The sequence below is a fragment of the Embiotoca jacksoni genome, unplaced genomic scaffold (assembly GCF_022577435.1).
Source record: "Embiotoca jacksoni isolate LCO1_2020_lvr unplaced genomic scaffold, fEmbJac1.0.p SCAF_15, whole genome shotgun sequence".
Classification (NCBI taxonomy): Eukaryota; Metazoa; Chordata; class Actinopteri; family Embiotocidae; genus Embiotoca; species Embiotoca jacksoni.
This window is the reverse complement of record NW_027185285.1, coordinates 7390091-7409229: the sequence shown is the minus strand read 5'-3', so window position 1 is coordinate 7409229 and position 19139 is coordinate 7390091. Positions and strand designations below refer to the sequence as shown.

Below are 19139 nucleotides of genomic sequence, written 5' to 3'. Positions count from 1 at the left end.
GAAGATATTTTGAAGGGTGTGGAGAATTAAATAGGAAAGAATATTAAATATAAACTATTAAAATCAGCTCCAACTGCAACATCAAAGCCCTGTACCCATTAATAAATCAGTAATTATAATCCAATAATATATTTCATTCTGAAACGGGCTACTCTGCATAATGAGTGACCTACTTTTAGTTTGTGTACTTTAAGTAGGCCTACATTTTGATGCTGATGCTTTTGTGCTTTTACTTAAACCAGATTTTGAATGCATGACTTTTTTTTTTTATTATTTTTTTTTTTACTTCGTAGTATTCTACTTTTAATGACTTTTATATGAGTAAAGGATCTAAATAGGCCTACTTCTTTCACCGCTGGGTAGAAGTAACAGAGTGAGATCAGTAGCGGGCGGTAACGGGCCGGAAGCTGTTTGCCAACTACCAATTAAACTAAAAGAAGAAGAAGAGTCGTTTTGGAGCAGGACCGCTAGGGGGCGCGCTGGAGCCGCAGTGTGTTGTGGGACGTTTCAGTCCGGACGCCATCTTCCTCGAAGCTGTTTCACCTGAGTGAATTAGCAGGCAAGTGGACTGAGTGCAGAAGTCATGGGGAGAAAGAAGAAAAAGCAAATGAAACCCTGGTGCTGGTATCCTTTTTCCACGTCTTATATGCGGTGTTATATTGCTCCTGTTTCTGTGTGACACAGCGTTACTTCCTGTGACCAAGCTAACGTTTACTGTCAGTTAATGTAATTAATAAATGTATAGCTGACTCGTAACGTGCCAGCTACTTATTGTTTTGGTTGAGTTAAACGGCAAAGCCCTTGAAGAAATCCCCGTGCAGGAGTGCCTGTGAAGGTCTTTGACGTCTGTACTGAGTAAACAACAACAACAACAACAACAACACGTAAACAAATGCGGGAAACATTTCAGCTGGAAAATAAACCGATCTTGTGCAGGTTTCCTCAGCCGGGATCTCAGGTACTGCAACAGAGACTTTGATGATGAAAAGATACTCATTCAGCATCAGAAGGCCAAACACTTCAAGTGCCACATCTGTCATAAAAAGCTGTACACCGGCCCCGGGCTGGCAATCCACTGCATGCAGGTGAGGGAAACCCGTGTGTCATCTATCATCAAGTCAAAGCCAAGTCATTTCTTTATGGACTAACGTGTTCACACCATACCTCTTCGTTTTTAGGTCCACAAAGAGACCATTGATGGAGTTCCTAATGCGATACCTGGAAGAACAGACATCGAACTGGAAATATACGGCATGGAGGGTATCCCAGAAAAAGACATGGAAGAGCGAAGAAGAGTGCTCGAACAAAAAAACCAAGGTATTAGCACCAAAATACCCCAATGCATTGTTTTTTGTTTTGTTTTTGTTTTTTTATTCAAGAGGGCTGATTCTGCTCCTTCTTATTTTTTAGAGACTCAGAAGAAAAAGCTGAACCAGGATGACTCTGATGAGTACGAAGATGACGACGAGCCTGGTCCCTCCTACCAGCAGCCTGCAGCTGGTCAGCCCCAGGCGGGCTACATCCCCCCTATGACCCAGCCTGGCATGCCTCCTGGCTCTGGTGCTCCGGGGATACCACCCGGAAGCTACTCAGGTGAGAGACAGTTATTTACCTTGAACTGCAATACACCAGCTGTTGAACAAATACGAGATAACACATGCAACTGATGCGCTTGTCTTTCCAACTCCAGGTTTTTTTTTTCTGTTTAATGATTTCACCCCACCTCCAGTTTGGGGTAGCAGGCAGCTGCACTGACACGGAGGCAAAGCAACGTCCTCCTGTCGATGGGGTCAGAAACGTATTTGTTTTAAAAAGTCTCCATCAGTTTAAGTGTATGCCATTTTTATAATGTGTTGACACTTTTACCTTGCTGTCAGAAAACCCTTTCTGACGGGGAACTGAAACTGTTATATCGCTTACTTCAAAGCTCCCAGGCTACTTTGACAAACACAGTAGTTTTGCTGTTGTCGGTCTACTGCTGCCTCGGGCAGGTTAGTTTGTTTACGCTCCTGTGTGACCGGCAGGCTTACGGATTGAGGCAGCTGTAAACCAGCAACTACAGTGTTCTGCGAGTTAAATTACTATAAAGGAGTCTGGTGGCATTAATGAGAACATAATTGGTTTTAACAGTCCACTTCCCCATCGTAAAGGGCTGTCTGGCAGCGAAACAAAGCAGTGTACATTTTAAATACAGCTTACACTTAAAGTGATATTGTTTGTTTCTAGATGGGCCTTTTTTTTTTTTTTTTTTAGGTGGCCAAAATTCATTTTGTCGCTGACCCTGTCCACAGCAGAACATAGCTCAGCGTCCACGCTGGTGCAGCTGGTTGCTTCTCCAAACTGGGGACGTGCTGTCCCCCATCTGCTGCAGGTCATACACTCGATATGGATCCAAACAATCCAAACTACTGCATCCCTTTAAAACTTTCCAAGAGGCTTTGTGTTACACGCCTCAGAAAGTTAGAATATGTGGCTGAGACGTTGTAGTGGACTGTGTTAGTTAAAAGAGGTGTTCCTAATTAAATGACAAAGGAGTGTCTTTCGTTTGTAATAATCAATCTGTTTGTTTCAGGAATTCCCCCAATGATGCCAGGTGTGCCACCCATGATGCCAGGAATGCCTCCTGTAATGCAGGGAATGCCTCCGGGGTAAATGTCATTATCAACCAGTACATTTTATTAATCCTGTTTTCACTATATATTGTATTTAAACACAGATTTTGTCCCCCCCCCTCGTATATTAAGGATGATGCCAATGGGTGGGATGATGCCCCCGATGATGCCGGGTGTGCCACCAGGTAATGGCCCTGCCCCCCTGTAATAGACTCAATAAACTTTTTTTTTTTTTTTAAATGGATATTATGGTGAGACGTTTCCCCACGTTAAATATCTTTCTTCTGCTGTTATCAGGCATCCCTCCTCCCGTGGGTCACCGTCCAGGCCTCACACACATGCCTCAGGTCCCCCCTGCTGCCAGCGTGCTCACCAGACCTGCAGTCGCTGCTGCCACCGTCCCGTCGGCGCAGCCCGATGTCACGAAACCTCTGTTCCCCAGCGCAGGACAGGTAAAATCATGACACCATTTACATCTGCACAGTTTCCACGTCCTCCCAGCAGTCCCGCAGAACGTTACACTCGTCTCCCCTTGACTAAAGGGATGTTTGAGTAGCTATCTGAGCTCACGCGGGGTGGTATCACAAAGACTGCCCGGGAATTCCTTTAATTAAAGGGATTATTGAATTAAATTTTCCTATCCTTTACTTTTTTCCTGTGCTACAGATGGGCAGCCGGGCTGCAAGTACAAGCGCTGGCTCGTCAAGCGCAGACTCTCAGTCAGCTTCTCCTGAAGCTCTGTTCCCTCTCACGTCACAAGTACGCAGCTGTCTGCCTGCTTTACTCTTGACAACCTGCAGCTTCACAACTGGCATGCACACAACCGTGTACAGTTTGCCTGTGGTGTACTTGGGCAGGTTTAATCTATTTCATTTGCCAAACAAGTAGCCATTTTGTGAGATTACAGCTTTATAACATGTTTTGTAATTTGTAGCAACATGCCTTCATTTGCTTTTTCTTTTCCTACAAATCTGCATGAATAGAATACTCCTGAAGAAATATCTTGATCACCTCAAAATCGAACCAAAAACTGAAGAGTTATGCAGATTTGTACAGCGGGCTTCTTGTTTCTGAAGTGCTGTGGGGCAGAATAGCACAGCATGCTCTTTTGGATTTGTTTTCTTGCAGGCTTGAAGGAATTGGTTCCACTTTAGTCATACTTTAGGGTGACTCTATGTGTGTGACAACCCAGACGCCGGTTTATAGACTTAGCATCAACATGATCAAAGATTAGATGATCATAAGCAGGCATAGACATGTGAGAGACGTGGATGTAAAGTTCTCCTCTTGGAATAATTTAAACTCTCCTCACGAAAACTGAATAACATATTTATATTGCAATACTGCGGTATTTGAAAAATGATGTAGGTGCAGGTTAAATCACCCAAATCCCCCCTATTGTCTGCAACTCATGTTTTTATTGAGACATGTTGCTGTTTTAATTGAAAATTATATTTTTTTATAGTTCTTTGAACCCCACAAACGAGGGGACTTCATGTATTATTTCACAAAAGGTTTAGCGCACACCGTAAAAACAAACCACTTCTTGGCGGTCATTAAACTTATATGTTTTTCTGACTCGGGTGAACAGACCCAGGAAAGAGAGTGAAGAGGAATCTCGAGATGGTCCATCTTAATTCTGTGTACGAAACAAATATATTAATGCCAGACCTAAAGAAGCCCAAATACTGCTGAAATGGGAGTAATCTTAAAAGTATGACTATAAGTGAAATTGAAATGCCTTTCAGAAGAGTCTCTCCAATGTGCTCTCTTGTCTCCCCCCCCCCCCCAGCAGAATGTGTCAGGGTCCCCTCACACCCCTCCCTCCACCTCCTCTGACCCCTCAAAGCCCACATTCCCAGCCTACACTCAGGCCTCCTCTGCAGTGGCCAGCCCCAACGCTGGCAGCAGTACGCTCTCCAAACCTCCCTCCAATGTAACCAGTAAGCCCGCCACACTCACCACCTCCAGTGCAACCAGTAAGTTGATCCACCCTGATGAGGATGTCTCACTGGTAAGTAGTCCAGCTGGAACGGTCTCTTTATAGTTTTTACAGTAAGTAGCTGCACAATTTTGAGAAAAGCAATGAATCATAGCCAGTTTCCGTCACAGTAAATCTGATTCATTTTACTGGCGCCACTGAACCCCACTGTCAAATTATTCCTCCTCTTCTTTGCTCTCTTTGTGCCGCAGGAGGAGTTGCGGTGTCAGCTGCCCAGATATCAGTGCGGTATTTCCCGCCAGGGCCAGACTGCGACTGCCGCCCTGTCTGTGGGTGCCGTGGGTGGCATGATGGCTCCTCAGCAGGCCGGCATGAGGCATCCCATACCTGGTACACACCGTCTGCCTCTCCTTCACAAACACTTTACACTTCAGGCATTTAGTTGCTTTCTAAACAGCTGTTTGTTCTTACATGTTGTTGGTTGCAAAACTCTGCTGAAAGATCAGAATCTCTCTTAGATGTCATTATGATTATAAATCATTCGTTAAACTTTTCTACATACCTTCTATGCTACTGGATGGCTGTGAGGATGGCAGTGTTGGTTGATGCACCACTTTGGTTTAGACTGAAACAATTACCGGAGGTATGAAGCTTTGTGTTCTCATTCATGATCCAAAGAGGATGAATCCTACTGACTTTGGTGATCTTACTTTTCCTGTACTGTCATAAAGCAAAGTATTGGATGAATTAATATCGTCAACTAAAATGATTAACATGATAAACATACAGCGCGTGAGCATATTAGTACGTCAATGTTAATGTAATTTAGGTCAAAGCATTACTGTGCCTCACGCTGCATTCAGGTCATATCTAGGTAATTACAAGTTTACAACTTGTCAATATCCAAGTCATAACCGGACTGAAGACCTAGAAAACGTAGAAGCCTCACATCCTCAAAGGCATAAACACAGGAACCTTTCCTGTCTCGTATCCGTCCCCTTATGTCATGAACCTACATACAGAGACCCGAGCATGGCTGGAGACTAAATAAACTCCACAGTCAGTTCCTCCAGGAAATCCCCATCATGCAATCGCAATAATTAATGCAAATTCATCCAATTTACGATCCGTTTTCAGGTTCTTGCCATTTAGCAAAATTCCCGCTATTTTTCCACATTAAAAATGATCAATAGAAGCTCCGCTGTGGGTGTTAGAGAACAAAGTGAGTCCTTCTAAACCAAACTTGCTTTATCAACAATCGTCTCCTCATTGAGTCTACAGTTAGCAAGGCTCTTCAATCTCTCTATTTCTCTTCTTCTCCTCTTGGTTTTATTGGTAGTTTGGAAACAGCTATCAGGTGAGCCACCCTTTGATCTGGAGTGGAGACTAAAGATCATCCCTCTCTCTCTCTCTCTCTCTCTCTCTCTCTCTCTCTTTTCTACCAAACAATGTAGTACATTTGAACACATAATACGAACCAAGTAAAAACTAAAATAAATACATAATACTGATATTATTCAAATTCTGTTCACTCATCTTGTTGATTTAACCTCTCCTCTCGTCATCAAAACAAACCACACGTCGAATCAAAGGAAAAATCAGGCATCAGTCTAATTACACAGTATTATTACAATTGTACAATTATACAGAGTTTTTCCGGCTATTTCTGTGATGTACAACGGGCTTCTCAGCGTCATTTCGCATTTAACTATTTTCCGCAATCCCCCCAAAAAAAAAAACATTACAATGAAATCCTGGCAGGGCTTAAGTTTTGATTAAAAAGCCAACAAACTTGTGTTCTTGCAGGCCAGTATGGGGGTCCACCGCAGGGGATGCCAGGCTACATACCAGGAAGGATGCCTCCGTACGGACAGGTCCCTCCTGTGGTTCCTCCAGGATACCAGGGAGCCCCTCCTCGGCCACCCATGGGTATGAGACCCCCTGTCATGTCTCCTGGAGGCCGCTACTGAAGCCTGCCTTCCTCTCTGCAATAGGTTTGGACACTCAACCATTTTCTAATGTCCTCAGCTGTTGGTAGACAACCCAGTATTGGTATTTTAGTTACCACAAGGTACTGTTTATTCTACTACTGAGCTATGAGGAAGAGACACTGAATAAGCAGCAAACAAAAGAGCTATGAAAGCATCACAGAGCGCATGGGAAATATTTACACTGCACCTAACAAAGACTATGAACTGTTTCAATATGATTCTCATCCAAACCATCTCTGTTCTGTGGCTTTTTTTCCTTCTCATGTTTCATTTAGGTTTATAGAAGTGTAGTAGATATGGTTCGTAGTGTTGTGAAGGCGCTGGAGTTACATGGGCAGTACCCACCCTTTATCAAGGCAAGTTTTATGTAAATACCTTTCTGTTCTAAGCTAAACGGTGAGGCCTTCACAGCACATTGTGCTGTTGGACTTGTGTCCCCAACTTTGTTTGGTGAGGGCTTCCACTAACTGTTTACGCTTTCCTTCTGTTTTATGTTCATACTTTTATGAGAAACTACTCCTTTAAACTTAAGAAGATTAGGTATTAAATGAAATGGTATGTGTATCGTTGTGAAACTGTACTGTAATAAAATGTGGGAAAAATGCAAGACTCTTTTTTGCGGGATGTTAGAAGGCAAAGAGACATCACAGCAGGTTTGTACTCCAGTTATGAAATAGATGGCGACTGTGCTTTTATTGTCTTGAGTATGAAGAGTGAACATCGAATGACAGAAATCATTTGTTTGGTTGAAATGAAAAAAAAAAAAAAAAAATGCTGTTAAATGTTTTCTTTTGACTGTAAGTGGTGTATTTCATTTTGTTTTACTGATGTTCTGTACATGGCACTGGCAGACTGGCCTTTGACACACTGAGTGCATTGTACAGCTGCATAACATCCGGGTCAGTCGTGGCTGTAGTGCTAAAACCCAGATTTCTCTTCTCCCTGTAGCGATGCCATGGGGGGACTGGCTGAGGCCCTGTCTCAGTGTAGCCCTGTTTCAGCCTGAGGCAAGTCTCACCCTTTTTCTGTCTTCTCATTCATTACCAGGGGCCCTCACAGCGTACACGCTGTTGGATATCAATGTCCCCAAACTTGCAGCAAGTTTGGTGAAGGCCCTTGTTTGTGTTGTTGCGTTTTAGGAATGATTTTCACAAGTCATGTTAGCTCTTGTTAATTATATTCTTTTCTTGATTGTTAAGCTGTTATGTGCCATATCTTCCATTCTTTAACCGGCGAGAGCATCAGGAAGCTCATTTCTTATTTAATAGGTCTTTACTGAAAATGTAAAGCATTTAAAAGAAACTCCATTCATGTAGAAGGTTTGGATATTGACAAGTCAGATCATTATATTTGCTACTGATGGCTTGGTCCAAAGTCACATTGTTTGAGTCCCACATGAGCACCACCATAAGCAGTCTGACACCTACAGCCAATTTACAAATTAAATGTGTTTTGGGAAGTCTGGATGTAGAAATGCCTTTTCATATGTTTGTTTCATGGCTGTTCCACTTAATCCTGTTTGTTCCATCAGCGTTCCTCACTTGATCATTTGATTTTAACTACTTACATGAAGGAGAATCTCTGCCAGCAACAGGTTAGTTAAAGCTGTAAGTACCACTACTATAATTTTAATTTGGTGTGCACACATGAAAGCTTAATGTACACTGATGGCAACAAATCATTTATTATGATGTCAAGGAATGGCTCATATACCCAATTTTGGTGAGAATAGTCTCGATTAATACCAGTGATTTCAAGGCCACACAGGCAGAGTCATAGTCTTCACTGGTAAGTATGGACTCGTACAGTATCTTACATATCACACTAAAGGTCTATAAAGCTTCGACCTGCTGATGAATACAGCATACTGTTCTTTATGATTTCACATGTTTTTTGGCTTGTATTGATCTCAAGTTTTCAATTTGAATGATATTGGGCTGCTGGGGAGATTTGGAGGAGATGAGTCAAAAACTTAATGAAACTTTTTTAGTATCCGTCGCTCAAAGCACTCTGCAGGGTATTATCTGTGATGTGTCTACCTATGTCTGAATGCTTTTTCTTTTTTCTTTTAAATAAACCAGTTCACAAACTCTAATGTGTCTTTGTGATACACACACACACACACACACACACACACACACACACACACACACACACACACACACACACACACAGTTTTAACCCTCAAAAACCTGTGGGGACCTCAATTTTGGTTTCCCCTCACACACACACACACACACACACACACACACACACACACACACACACACAAAATAAATATGATCTCCTTTTGAACTTTGTATGCCATTTAACATATATCCTGTGTCCATCCTGTGTTATTGAATAATGAGAACATCGAGATTTTGTTTTTTCACTGAACAAATTTATTGTTAATGTAAATGACAGATTTTTAGATGTCATTGTGGGAACATGCTGTGATGAAACATTTGATAACCAAAAACAAAACAAAATTCTTTGTATAAGTATGAAATACATTGAGATTAATATGGCAAAAGTTCTATATATCAACTAAACTGTCTATAGAATTATCTGAAAATCATGTATTTACATTATGATCATGAAAATGACTGCTTCTTATTGTACACAAACAAGGCAGACTTTCTGCTTACATAGACGAATATATCCTACTTCTCTGATCATTTAAAAAAGAAAACTATAAGGTAAAAAATTCCACCTTGGGGATTAATAAAGTAACTACCTAACCTAACCTAACCTAAACTGAAAATAAAACATAACAACATTCAGAATAATTCCAAAGGCAAATATTTTGTTGAAAAACAAAAAAAGTTTCGTAAAGCATTCACAACTTAAGGAGTTACATTCAAACAAACCATAGTTAGACTCTTTTTTTCTTTATGTATATAATTTGAGCAAAGGATTTTTTTTTTTACATCCAGCATCATTTTAATACCTCCAGATGCACAAGTCATGTTTTTTGAGAATTAAACACAAGTAAAAGCTGAGTTACATATATACTATGTCCACCCCAAATACAGTATGTATTCCTCATAATGAAGTGAATAAGCGGATTTTGATTGCCTTCTGCATAATTACAATACATATCTAAACTTATATTTAAAAGATGAATGAGGGTATGCAAAACCCTTGTTTTGGTATTGGATAGGAAAGCAGAAATGCCTGTGAAAGTCTTTGTAGCTTAAGATCATGCAATGACCACATTTATATGACTAAGTTTGTGCATATTGCAGATTTACACTGGAAACATTATTCCACCACTTGAATGTCGAGGGCAACCACTCCATCAAATGTAAAGCCCAAGTAGAAGGTGACATTTTCATTTCCATTTGGCAGGGAGGCCGAATGTAGGGGAACGACCCTAATCTTGTCACCTCTTCCTCCACCTTTTACAAACAACTTTCCATTCTCAGTCCACCCTTCAACTCGTTTCAGTAGCTGCACCACTTCCTTGTTTTTCCATACTTCTCCTCCAAGCCATTTTAGTTTTCTTTCATTTAGAGTGCCTTTAATGTGCTTTTCAATAGCACTTTTGTGGACAATCTTGTTAAGACCTCTTGCCTTTGCCAGAAAGAAGTGAGTCACAATTCTGCTTTTCCTCATATGTTGGGTTTTTTCCACATAAAGTCTCTGAAGGACATTGATGGCCTCTAAAAGGATCTGTGCATCAGCTGAACTGGACTCATTGCTTGTCTCAGGCCAAAACAGAAGAGAGAGGAGGAAGAGAGCACTTGGTGATGACATGTTTTTCCCCTTTGTATTAAATCTTTTGCTCAGCTCTTGTAGTTTTTGGAGGGACAGCAGCTTTGAGGACCCAGGTAGAACACAGTTAAGAGCGATCTGGCAAAACATGAAGTTTGTGAGTTCTTTCTGGTCGAGCTCATTCCATGTCAGGTTTTCTGAGTACATGTTAATGATTGTCTCAAGTTTTTTCCCTGCACTCTCTCTTTTTTTGTCATGAAGTAGCGAGAAGATGGTGATAACGTTTCCTCCACCAAGCTTGTAGGTCCTCATCTGTCTTTCAAATGAAGAAAGCTTTTTAGCTGGACCGGCCATGTCAGTACTGCTACTTTCAGCTGCTTCATCACTCTCATCTGGTATATTGCAAAAGAATCCAGCATATACAGCACTTTTCCTTGTCAACCATTTTCGAGGGTTGCGTACCCATTCTGGATCCCTTGCATCATGCTCTTCATCCTCTTCACTGAGGTCTGTTTGAAAGTAGCTGAGCTCTTCAGAAATGTACTCAAGTGCATGATACAAGCTCTTTTGTAACCCCTTCAACTGCCAATGAAACGTCTGCCAGGGTGTTTTCACCTCTGCTGGTATGTAGTCTGTTAACAAGTACTTCATCAACTCAGATTTTCCGGTGCGGCTTGAAAAAACATCTACCGTTGACAGGAAGTTCAGCAACCTGCAGCCAATATCTATTTCTCCGTAGTATGAATGGTTAAAGCTGAGAGTCTCTTTCGTTGGTGTTTTTTCAGAGGCCCGAAATGCAGAAATTCCTTTGAGTGCAGTGCTTATGATTTCAATATCCCTTTCAGGGGATGGTTCTTTGTCCACAAGGTTGTCATACAAGTAGTAAAACCACCGCTTGTAAACTTGTCCAAGTGTGTCAAGAATATGTATCTCATGTGGAAAAAGAGATTTTGCTTCTTCTGCCCATTTGAGGGCCTCTTCAAATCTATAATTTGTATAAAGCAGCCGGGCGAGCTGTTGTGCCACATGTGCATCTTTTCCCAAAGCCATGTAAGCAGCTTCCAGCAGATCGACAGCTTTCTGAACACCATTTTCTTCAGTGCTGACATGCTCAATAAGGGGTGAAAAAGTTGTGTCTTTTGGATCTCCTCTGCTCTTTTTGTTGCGTCGAATAAAAAGAGCTTTGATGAACTTCAGGAACTCGTCCCTGTCGAACCTGTGATTGATAAGTACCGGATCTTTGATGAGATTCATGGCAATTTCACTCTGACGCAATGTTGCAGACAGCTGAGTCAGAATTTCTTTTGCCACCTTTGGATGAATAATTCGTATCGTTGAGATCTGTGTTAAACTTTCCTTCAGGTGGATGAAAAGGAGTCTGGCTGCATCATTGAGATGATCCACAAAGGCATGGTATCGAATCCTGTCCACATGGACAGCAACGCCAAGGGTCGCTTCACAGTGTGACACAGATATGTACGAATCTTCGACATAGCAATTTAAGAGAGCTACAATTCTGATGAGGCGAGTGATAAGTGATGAATGATCAATGTTATCCAGAATATTGTTTACAAAGTCCTTGATGTAGCTCGGCTGGAACTCCTTACTCATCAACACAAATGTGAGTATGAACTCTGCTTTAAACTGCAGTTTGAGTTGCTCAACCTTTTTTGAGAACAAGGGCTTCTCTCTATCTGACAGCTTGTGTGTGACTGTGACTGTTCGAGATGGCAAAGCTCTGCACATTCTTTCTGGATCATTTGACCTGTTGCAGACGAGCAGGATGAAGCACAACACAGACGGAACAATCTTTTTGATTGCGATGACATTTCCAAGATGCCGCCTGAGTTCATCAACATAATCTGCATTCTGGTCCTCCAGCAGTAGGAGCACTGGAAGACAGTTTTTTGTGTCATTCTCATCATGCTCCCTCAGTTTCACTGCATGCTCGCACACAGTCGTAACCTCCTTACTCCGTTTCACAACTGCACATCGCACTTTTGTCCTCCGACTCCAGAGGATCTGCCGTGCTACAGTACTTCCACCACTGCCAGGATGATGGTAGATGTTCACACTCTCAATGGGGCGTATGTCTTTGGAAAGATTAATCACAATGCCGAGAATTGTGCTTGCTTGTTCGTAGGCATCCCTCTTAATGATCACCCCACACTTCTGTTGGTCAGCAAGCCAGAAGTTGATCCACTCTATCTTTCCACCGCGATAGAAATGGTACTCAATTTGTTGGATTTCATCCTCGCTCATGATCTCCAACTTTGTGTCATCACACTGGTCAACACTGATGATTTCCAAAGAGTCTAGCAAAGCCTCTTCAACAGACTTTAGGAAGCACAAGCCTCCGTTTGAGACTGGTAATGTCCTTGTAGATTTAGTCTTTGATAGCTGAATGCTTTGAACTGTGGCATCCACATGACTCAGTGGCATTTCAACAATGCTGATTTCTTTCAGGTCAGATATGGGACAAGACACTTGGGCAAGACTTGACCACTTTTTGTAGCTTTCCTTTGAGTCTGATATGACTGCCAAATAATCATGTCCATTCATCTCCGCATAGAACTCATGGAAAGTCTCAACAAGTGGTTGTTCAACATCAGACATGAGCAGGAACAGGACCACAAATGAACGTCTGGGTAGGATGTCATTGCAGATGAGCGACACTACATTTTTCAGTTTCTTTTTTTGTGTTTTGATCCAGGTTTTTTCATCACAGGTTTGTTCCCCACCAGGAAAGCCATTTCTTCCATTGCAGAAAATCCAGCTTGTTCTCTCAAAAAGCTGCAAAGAATTTTTGATGTCTGCATTTTCCGATCTATTGGCATTCCCATAGTCATCAAGAAAGTGAAGGTTTGCAGCCTTCTGATTGTTATATCTTCCACAAAGACCAGAAGTCTTTGAATCAGGGTCAAAGTCAAACACGCAGAATAGATTCATGTTAATCAAGAAGCTTATGTTGTCGAGATGCTCTGGCGGAATTTTGTTCGTCACAACTATGTAAAACAGAGAGTTGTCCATATGTGTTTTTCCACATGTTAAGAGGATGGTGAGTTTCCTCTTTTGATCCTTTCTGAAGTCTGGAGCTGTTTCATTGCTTGAAGATTCTTCTTCCTCTCTCTGTTGGTCTTTCTCTCTTAGTCCTTGAATGAAATGAACTAGATCATCACCAGATATGCGTGGTGTGTTGGCTCCCACTCTTTTATAGGGAACCTTCTCTTCACATATGACTTTCTTGACCTTTTCAAAGAAGTTTGGGACACCAACAGAGTAAAACTTATCTTTTACAATGCTTGCTTTTGGGACAACATCATATTCAATGACCCATGTTTTCTCAGTCGTTTCCTTGTCTAGCACCTCAATGAATCGGGGGTTCCTTATGCACTTCCTGGCATCAATCTGTTGATTTGATCCTTCGAAGCATCTTTCAATGTTATCTAATGCGTCCACAAAGTCTTCCTGATTTTGGACAGGTATCCCGATGATTTCTCCGTGCTTATGACTGCCTTTGACTTTATCCATAATGCCAAAATGAATCGTCCCATTCGCTCTCATATTCATGCATGCACATGCAAATCTTAACACTTCATTAGCTACTTTTGCTTTTAGCCTTTGTGAGTCTAGTTTGTGTGCCGTCTCAAGTGACTTATATTCATGACATGGAACAATCATGTTTTCGCTCCCTGTCTCTGGAGGAAGCAAATTGTGCTTTACATATCTGCAGTCCTTTTCATGCTGATCAAATTTCCGATAGTCACAGAAAGACAAATCTACTCCTGTGGAGGTTAAATTGTCACTGCATGCTATGGGAATACTTTGCTTCTCTGCTCTATCACAGGGTTCTTGAAAGGAAGGTTTTGTTTCTTGTCCTAAAACTAAAACATTTTCTTGTTTGTCATCTCTACTGTTGCCACACAAGTCACTTTTTTTTTTCACTTTCGGGCGTTGCAACTTTAGAAGTTCGTCTCTTTTCTTCAGTAGAAGTTCCATTTGGCCACTTTTCATTGCAGTTATGTTGCTGATGGATTCCCTCTGTAGAATGGCCAGAACTGGTCCTGTCACCTCCTCCTCCTTCAGTTTCATTATGTACATTTCTTTGATTCCAATGTGTTTCAACCAGGAACTCACATGAGATTCTGTCCAGCTGTCATAGGGCAGTTCGTGCCACTCTGTGTAACAAAACATTAAAATCAGGTGTCATTTAAAAAAAAAAAAAAGCACATTTAATGCATCTTTCCTGGTTCACTGTGATAAATATGTGAAAATGTGTAATATATGTAGTGTATAAATTATTTTACAGTTCAAGAAAGTCTAAGGAAGCACTGCATATTGTTCAAACCTTCAGTGACCTATTCAGAAATGGGTAGCGAGCTTCTGGTCGCTTGCGAGCGACAGGTTGGAGACCCCTGATTTTGGTCACAAGTGTAAATTTACAATAATATGTTGATGATGTCAGTTAGTTAACTCTTAAGTCGGGAGGCTGTAGCTCAGACGCTAGAGTGGTTTGCCCTCTAATCGGAAGGTTGGTGGCTCAATCCCTGGCTCCTCCCGTTGTCCACATGCCTAACTGTCCTTGAGCAAGACACTGAACCCTAAGTTGCTCCCAATGGCATACCATTGGTGTGAATGTACTCCTGATGGTGAGCACCTTGCACAGCAGCGCTGTCTCATTAGTGTGTGAATGGGTGAATAGAAAACTGTTAAAAAAAAGCACTTTGAGACCATAAGGTGATAAAGCACTATACAAGTGCAGCACATTTAAGTGCACTCCAAATCAATACAAAAATACATGTTTTACTATTCTTAAAAATCTATTTCATCACAATTTTATCCTGTAATTTTTTGTAATACAATATATAATATTACAATATTTTTAAAGTATAATAAAAAAGTCTTCTCAGACATCTTTATGAAAGGGGTGCATCACTAAGTGTGTTCTGTAATGACTTGACAAAGACGTGATACACAGTATATCTGCAGTTGTAAATTTGTTTAACCAAGCCAGCAGTTGCTTTTTGTGTGTTTCCTAATAATAATAATAATAATAATGATAATGATAATAACAATGTATTGAAAGAAATCCCTGAATGTAGAAATCTCGGTTCAGATTATGTTGACTGATCATTTTATACATTCAAATTAAACTTTACCGCAGTCAGCGACTGATGCTCCAACCTACATATATAGTGATATACATTTCATAGTTACCCATGTCTGTGGAGCCGCTGCCCATCTTTATGGAAGTTTCTAAGGACAGTAAAAGACTAATTAAATATTTCTTATCGTGTTACTTTTTTTTAATTTTTTTATCACTATCATTCGCATGCATAAACCAAAGATCACACTTACCATGTGAAGCACGAGACTAGAACACGTTGATCATTATTGAGCATGAATCAGTCTTTTAATATCTGTTGGTGACAAAGCAGAGTTTACACACCTTCAACTCTTGAAAACATGTTTGAAATGTACTTGTGTCCAAAATCAGATGGAAAGTTTAGTTTGTCAGTTGGTTGAATTTGTGTCAGTAGTCAGTTTGATTTTCCTCTATTGTGCTTGGTTATGTATTCACTGTATATCATCAGGTTTTCACGATTGGACACTGGTTTGCGTAAAAAACATTTTTATAATTTATTCTCTAAAATTACAACCCCATTTCCAAAAATATTGGGATGCTGTGTAAAATGTAAATGAAATCAGAATGTGCCGATTTGCAAATCATATTAACGCACATTTAATTGAAAATGGACAACATATCAAATCTTGAAATTGTTGAAATTGTATTGTTTTATAAAAAAAAATATGCTTATTTTGAATTTTATACCAGCAACTTTTCCAGTCTTTTGAAAACAAAAGACTGGAAAAGTTGTGTAAAGCTAAAAAAAAAAAAAAATTAAAAATCAAAATTAAACAAGTGTGTTTGAACATCTCACAGCTAATTAGGTTAATTGGCAACAGATCAGTAAAATTATTTGGTATAAAAAGAACATATCAGTGAGTCAGAGTTTCTCAGCAGTGAAGATGGGGTGGAGTTCACCACTCTGTGAAAGACTGTGTGGGACAATAGTGAAACAATCTATCCAAGTTGTTATCAGTGCACAGTTCAAAAGCCAGCATCCATGATGGTATAAGGATGCAGTGCACATGGCATGAGTAGCTTGAACATCTGTGAAAGCACCATTAATGCTGAATGATATTTTCAGGTTTCGGCGTAACATATGCGCCCATCCAGACCTCATTTTCAGAGAAGGCCTTGCTTTTTTCAGCAAAACAATGCCAAACCCCATTAAGCACATATTACAACAGCATGGCTCCATAGTAGAAGAGTCTGGGTGCCACACTGGCCTGCCTGCATTTTAGACCGGTCACCCATTAAAAAATTTGGCACATATGGAATGAAAAATACAACAAAAAAGCCCCCAACTGTTAAGCAGCTGAAATCCTGTATCCGGCGAGAATGGGACATTTCACTTCCAAAACTCCAGCAACTGGTCTCCTCAGTTCCCAAATGTTTACAGTGTGAAAAGAAGAGGTGATGCAAAACAGTAGAAAACAATGTCCCTGTCCCAACCTTTTTGAGACATGTTGCTGACATCAGATTCAAAATAAGCATATATTTTTCATCAAACAAAATTTCTCAGTTGCAACATCTGATATATTGTATTCGGTCTTTTCAATTAAATACGGATTTACATGTTTTACAAATCATCGCATTGTGATTTATTTACATTTTACACGTTAGACTGTATAAAATATACTGTTGCTTATGCTCTTATACTACTGTGCAACTTCAGGTTTATACATCATAAAGGATCAAAATGAGGGACTGTGTGCATAAGCTGTATTACTGCCTGCAATGATACTGTGTACGTGTTACTGATAAAGAGGAACAGGTCACCACACCAAACATCTGAGTCATCAGGGAGGGACACATACACGCACATGATGGACAGGTAGAACATTATGTTTCAACTCAGTTACATGACACCAAGGCCAGAAAAACAAGGGCACAACAAACTAGGCAGGTTTCTTCCCACCTTGAGCGCTGTCTCACAGGAATGGCTGAGATCATGTGCCGAGACATTGTTCTCGATAAGCCAATAAACATTTAGCAATTAAAGGGCCAGATATTCACCTGAAGAGTTATGGACACTAAAAGCAGAGATAAAAAAAAGAGAGAGGCAATATTGGACTTCCATTGAAGACGACAAGATCCTAGGTCACTGCACAGGTTGTTGTGGCGACAGAGAAAGGCTTGCTTCTAATCTTTTGATCACCACCGGAGTTTGTCGTTGTCTTTTTGTTTTTGAGGAATAGAGTTGTGTGAATTTTGAGTTTAGCAAGTTCAGCATTGAAGTCAGGAATCAAATGGAGTTATTCATTTTGAATTCCATTTTTCTGATTTATTAGTGGACTAAAACTTTATCCTTTGGTTCTCTTATTTTTTTTTATATTTTATCTGAATGTGTATCCAAGGACAAAATAACTTGACTTAGTTTCAACGTCTACAGTATAAAGCATCTTTGATCATTTAAATTTCCAAAGCTTATATTGGTATATCAATTGCACTTACCTGTATTCTAATATCGTAGACAGACTGTAACCAGCTTCTTCACTTCATGATGCAGTTCTGGGTTTGTGCAATAAGAAGCACTGCAAGTTCTTTTTCTGTGCTTTTTTTTTTTTTTATATGATGGGTGTGTTTCTAGTTTGCGCAACAGGAAACACTGTGTGCATGTCTATCTTCTTTGTTTCCATATAAATGAGAGTTGCAGCAGGTGTGTGCGTGTATGCAAATACAGTTGTGTGTGTGCGAAAACAGTATACATTATATTATAGGGGAAAGGAGTGATGAATATACACGCATCTAAATGCACATTTTTGCCTTGTGTAAAAGACATCCCATTTACAGCATAAACATTTACAAATGTACAACTGTACAGACGAAATAAAAGCATCACTACAAATTTAGAGCAAGGCCTGCCAAACACCACGACTAGTGTGTGCAAATACGGTTTTGTGTGTGTGTGTATGTGTGTTCCTGTGTACCTGTTACTGATAAAGAGGAACAGGTCACCATACCAAACATCTGAGTCATCAGGGAGGGAGGTAGGTGTGTCTGTGCTTGCGTGCGTGCTTATTACAAATAAGTAAGCAGGGCAACCTGGTCAAGACAGAATACATGGACATTTTCTTAAACAATTTATAGATGCTTTTTTTTTTTAAAGCAGTTTCATGTCATTCCTTGCGGGAGAAGGTATTTCCTTGCCAAATCAAGTTGTCTAGATCATAACCCATATTAATATCACTATTAAGCAAGACTCAGTGTTCCAAATGACTTACTCCCCTTATTTCACTCGCATACCTGCAGTATTCTGACTTGTCTAATATTTACATTTTGACAGGGTTGTGTTGTCTCAAACTACACTGCCATTCTGCATTTATCAGAAATAACCGCAGCATGTGAATGAATCACCTACAAACATATCTGCTGGCTTTGATTATTTTCCCCAGAAATTAATGTGTTTTCATGCCCTCTTTTGTACTTTTTTCAAACGCAATGACGACTTCTATCCAACAGCAGTAAAGGTAATACTTAGTGAAAAATAAACACTTTTGTGAAGTGTTCTGAACAAGCCTTAGCCTCTTTAGCAGCCGCAGTTTGAAAATGCTTTAGAGCCGTGGTCCATCCCCTTTCTGCTACGTAGCCATAATGGCTATTGAGGGTGAAGTGTCCATTGTTTCATACTAAATTTTTGGACTGTTTTAAGTGGGCCTACACCAGCCAAGTACTTATAGTGATCTGCATGTTCCCATACTGGTCAATGTAAACGTACATATGCACTCAAAATTCCATTTGAATCAGTTTAAAGTCTACCTTCACCT

At 40.4% G+C, this 19139-nt stretch overlaps 2 protein-coding genes across 4 annotated transcripts; one reads left to right on the top strand and one right to left on the bottom strand.

The window, feature by feature from the left end:
• The first annotated feature begins 442 nt into the window (after positions 1 to 442).
• On the top strand, positions 443 to 8640 carry LOC138198077 (BUB3-interacting and GLEBS motif-containing protein ZNF207-like). 3 transcript variants are annotated; one of them, XM_069149230.1, is made up of 11 exons: positions 443 to 624; positions 959 to 1085; positions 1179 to 1317; positions 1411 to 1593; positions 2573 to 2648; positions 2745 to 2797; positions 2910 to 3064; positions 3279 to 3371; positions 4405 to 4626; positions 4806 to 4944; positions 6361 to 8640. In XM_069149230.1, exons 1-11 carry the CDS (start codon positions 584 to 586, stop codon positions 6522 to 6524), a joined length of 1392 nt encoding a protein of 463 aa, XP_069005331.1. In that variant the 5' UTR covers positions 443 to 583; the 3' UTR covers positions 6525 to 8640. The 3 variants fall into 3 exon arrangements, with proteins under 3 accessions (XP_069005331.1, XP_069005332.1, XP_069005333.1); XM_069149231.1 differs by lacking the exon at positions 3279 to 3371 and having other exon boundaries at positions 446 to 624; XM_069149232.1 differs by lacking the exon at positions 3279 to 3371 and having other exon boundaries at positions 449 to 624; positions 4408 to 4626.
• A 288-nt stretch (positions 8641 to 8928) lies between these two features.
• Positions 8929 to 17898, bottom strand: LOC138198076 (sterile alpha motif domain-containing protein 9-like). Its single transcript, XM_069149229.1, has 4 exons — positions 17827 to 17898; positions 15603 to 15664; positions 15462 to 15500; positions 8929 to 14422 (listed from the first exon to the last, which is right to left on the bottom strand). Exons 3-4 carry the CDS (start codon positions 15484 to 15486, stop codon positions 9792 to 9794), a joined length of 4656 nt encoding a protein of 1551 aa, XP_069005330.1. The 5' UTR covers positions 15487 to 15500; positions 15603 to 15664; positions 17827 to 17898; the 3' UTR covers positions 8929 to 9791.
• Positions 17899 to 19139: the final 1241 nt, after the last annotated feature.

Excerpts from the sequence above, each read along its gene's own strand:
- LOC138198077 (XM_069149230.1), top strand. The coding sequence starts at position 584 with ATGGGGAGAAAGAAGAAAAAGCAAATGAAACCCTGGTGCTG. Across the intron at positions 3,065-3,278 it reads TGTTCCCCAGCGCAGGACAG|ATGGGCAGCCGGGCTGCAAG; the intron begins GTAAAATCATGA and ends CCTGTGCTACAG. Across the intron at positions 4,945-6,360 it reads CATGAGGCATCCCATACCTG|GCCAGTATGGGGGTCCACCG; the intron begins GTACACACCGTC and ends GTGTTCTTGCAG.
- LOC138198076 (XM_069149229.1), bottom strand. The coding sequence starts at position 15,486 with ATGGGCAGCGGCTCCACAGACATGG. Across the intron at positions 14,423-15,461 it reads CAGCGGCTCCACAGACATGG|AGTGGCACGAACTGCCCTAT; the intron begins GTAACTATGAAA and ends TTTGTTACACAG.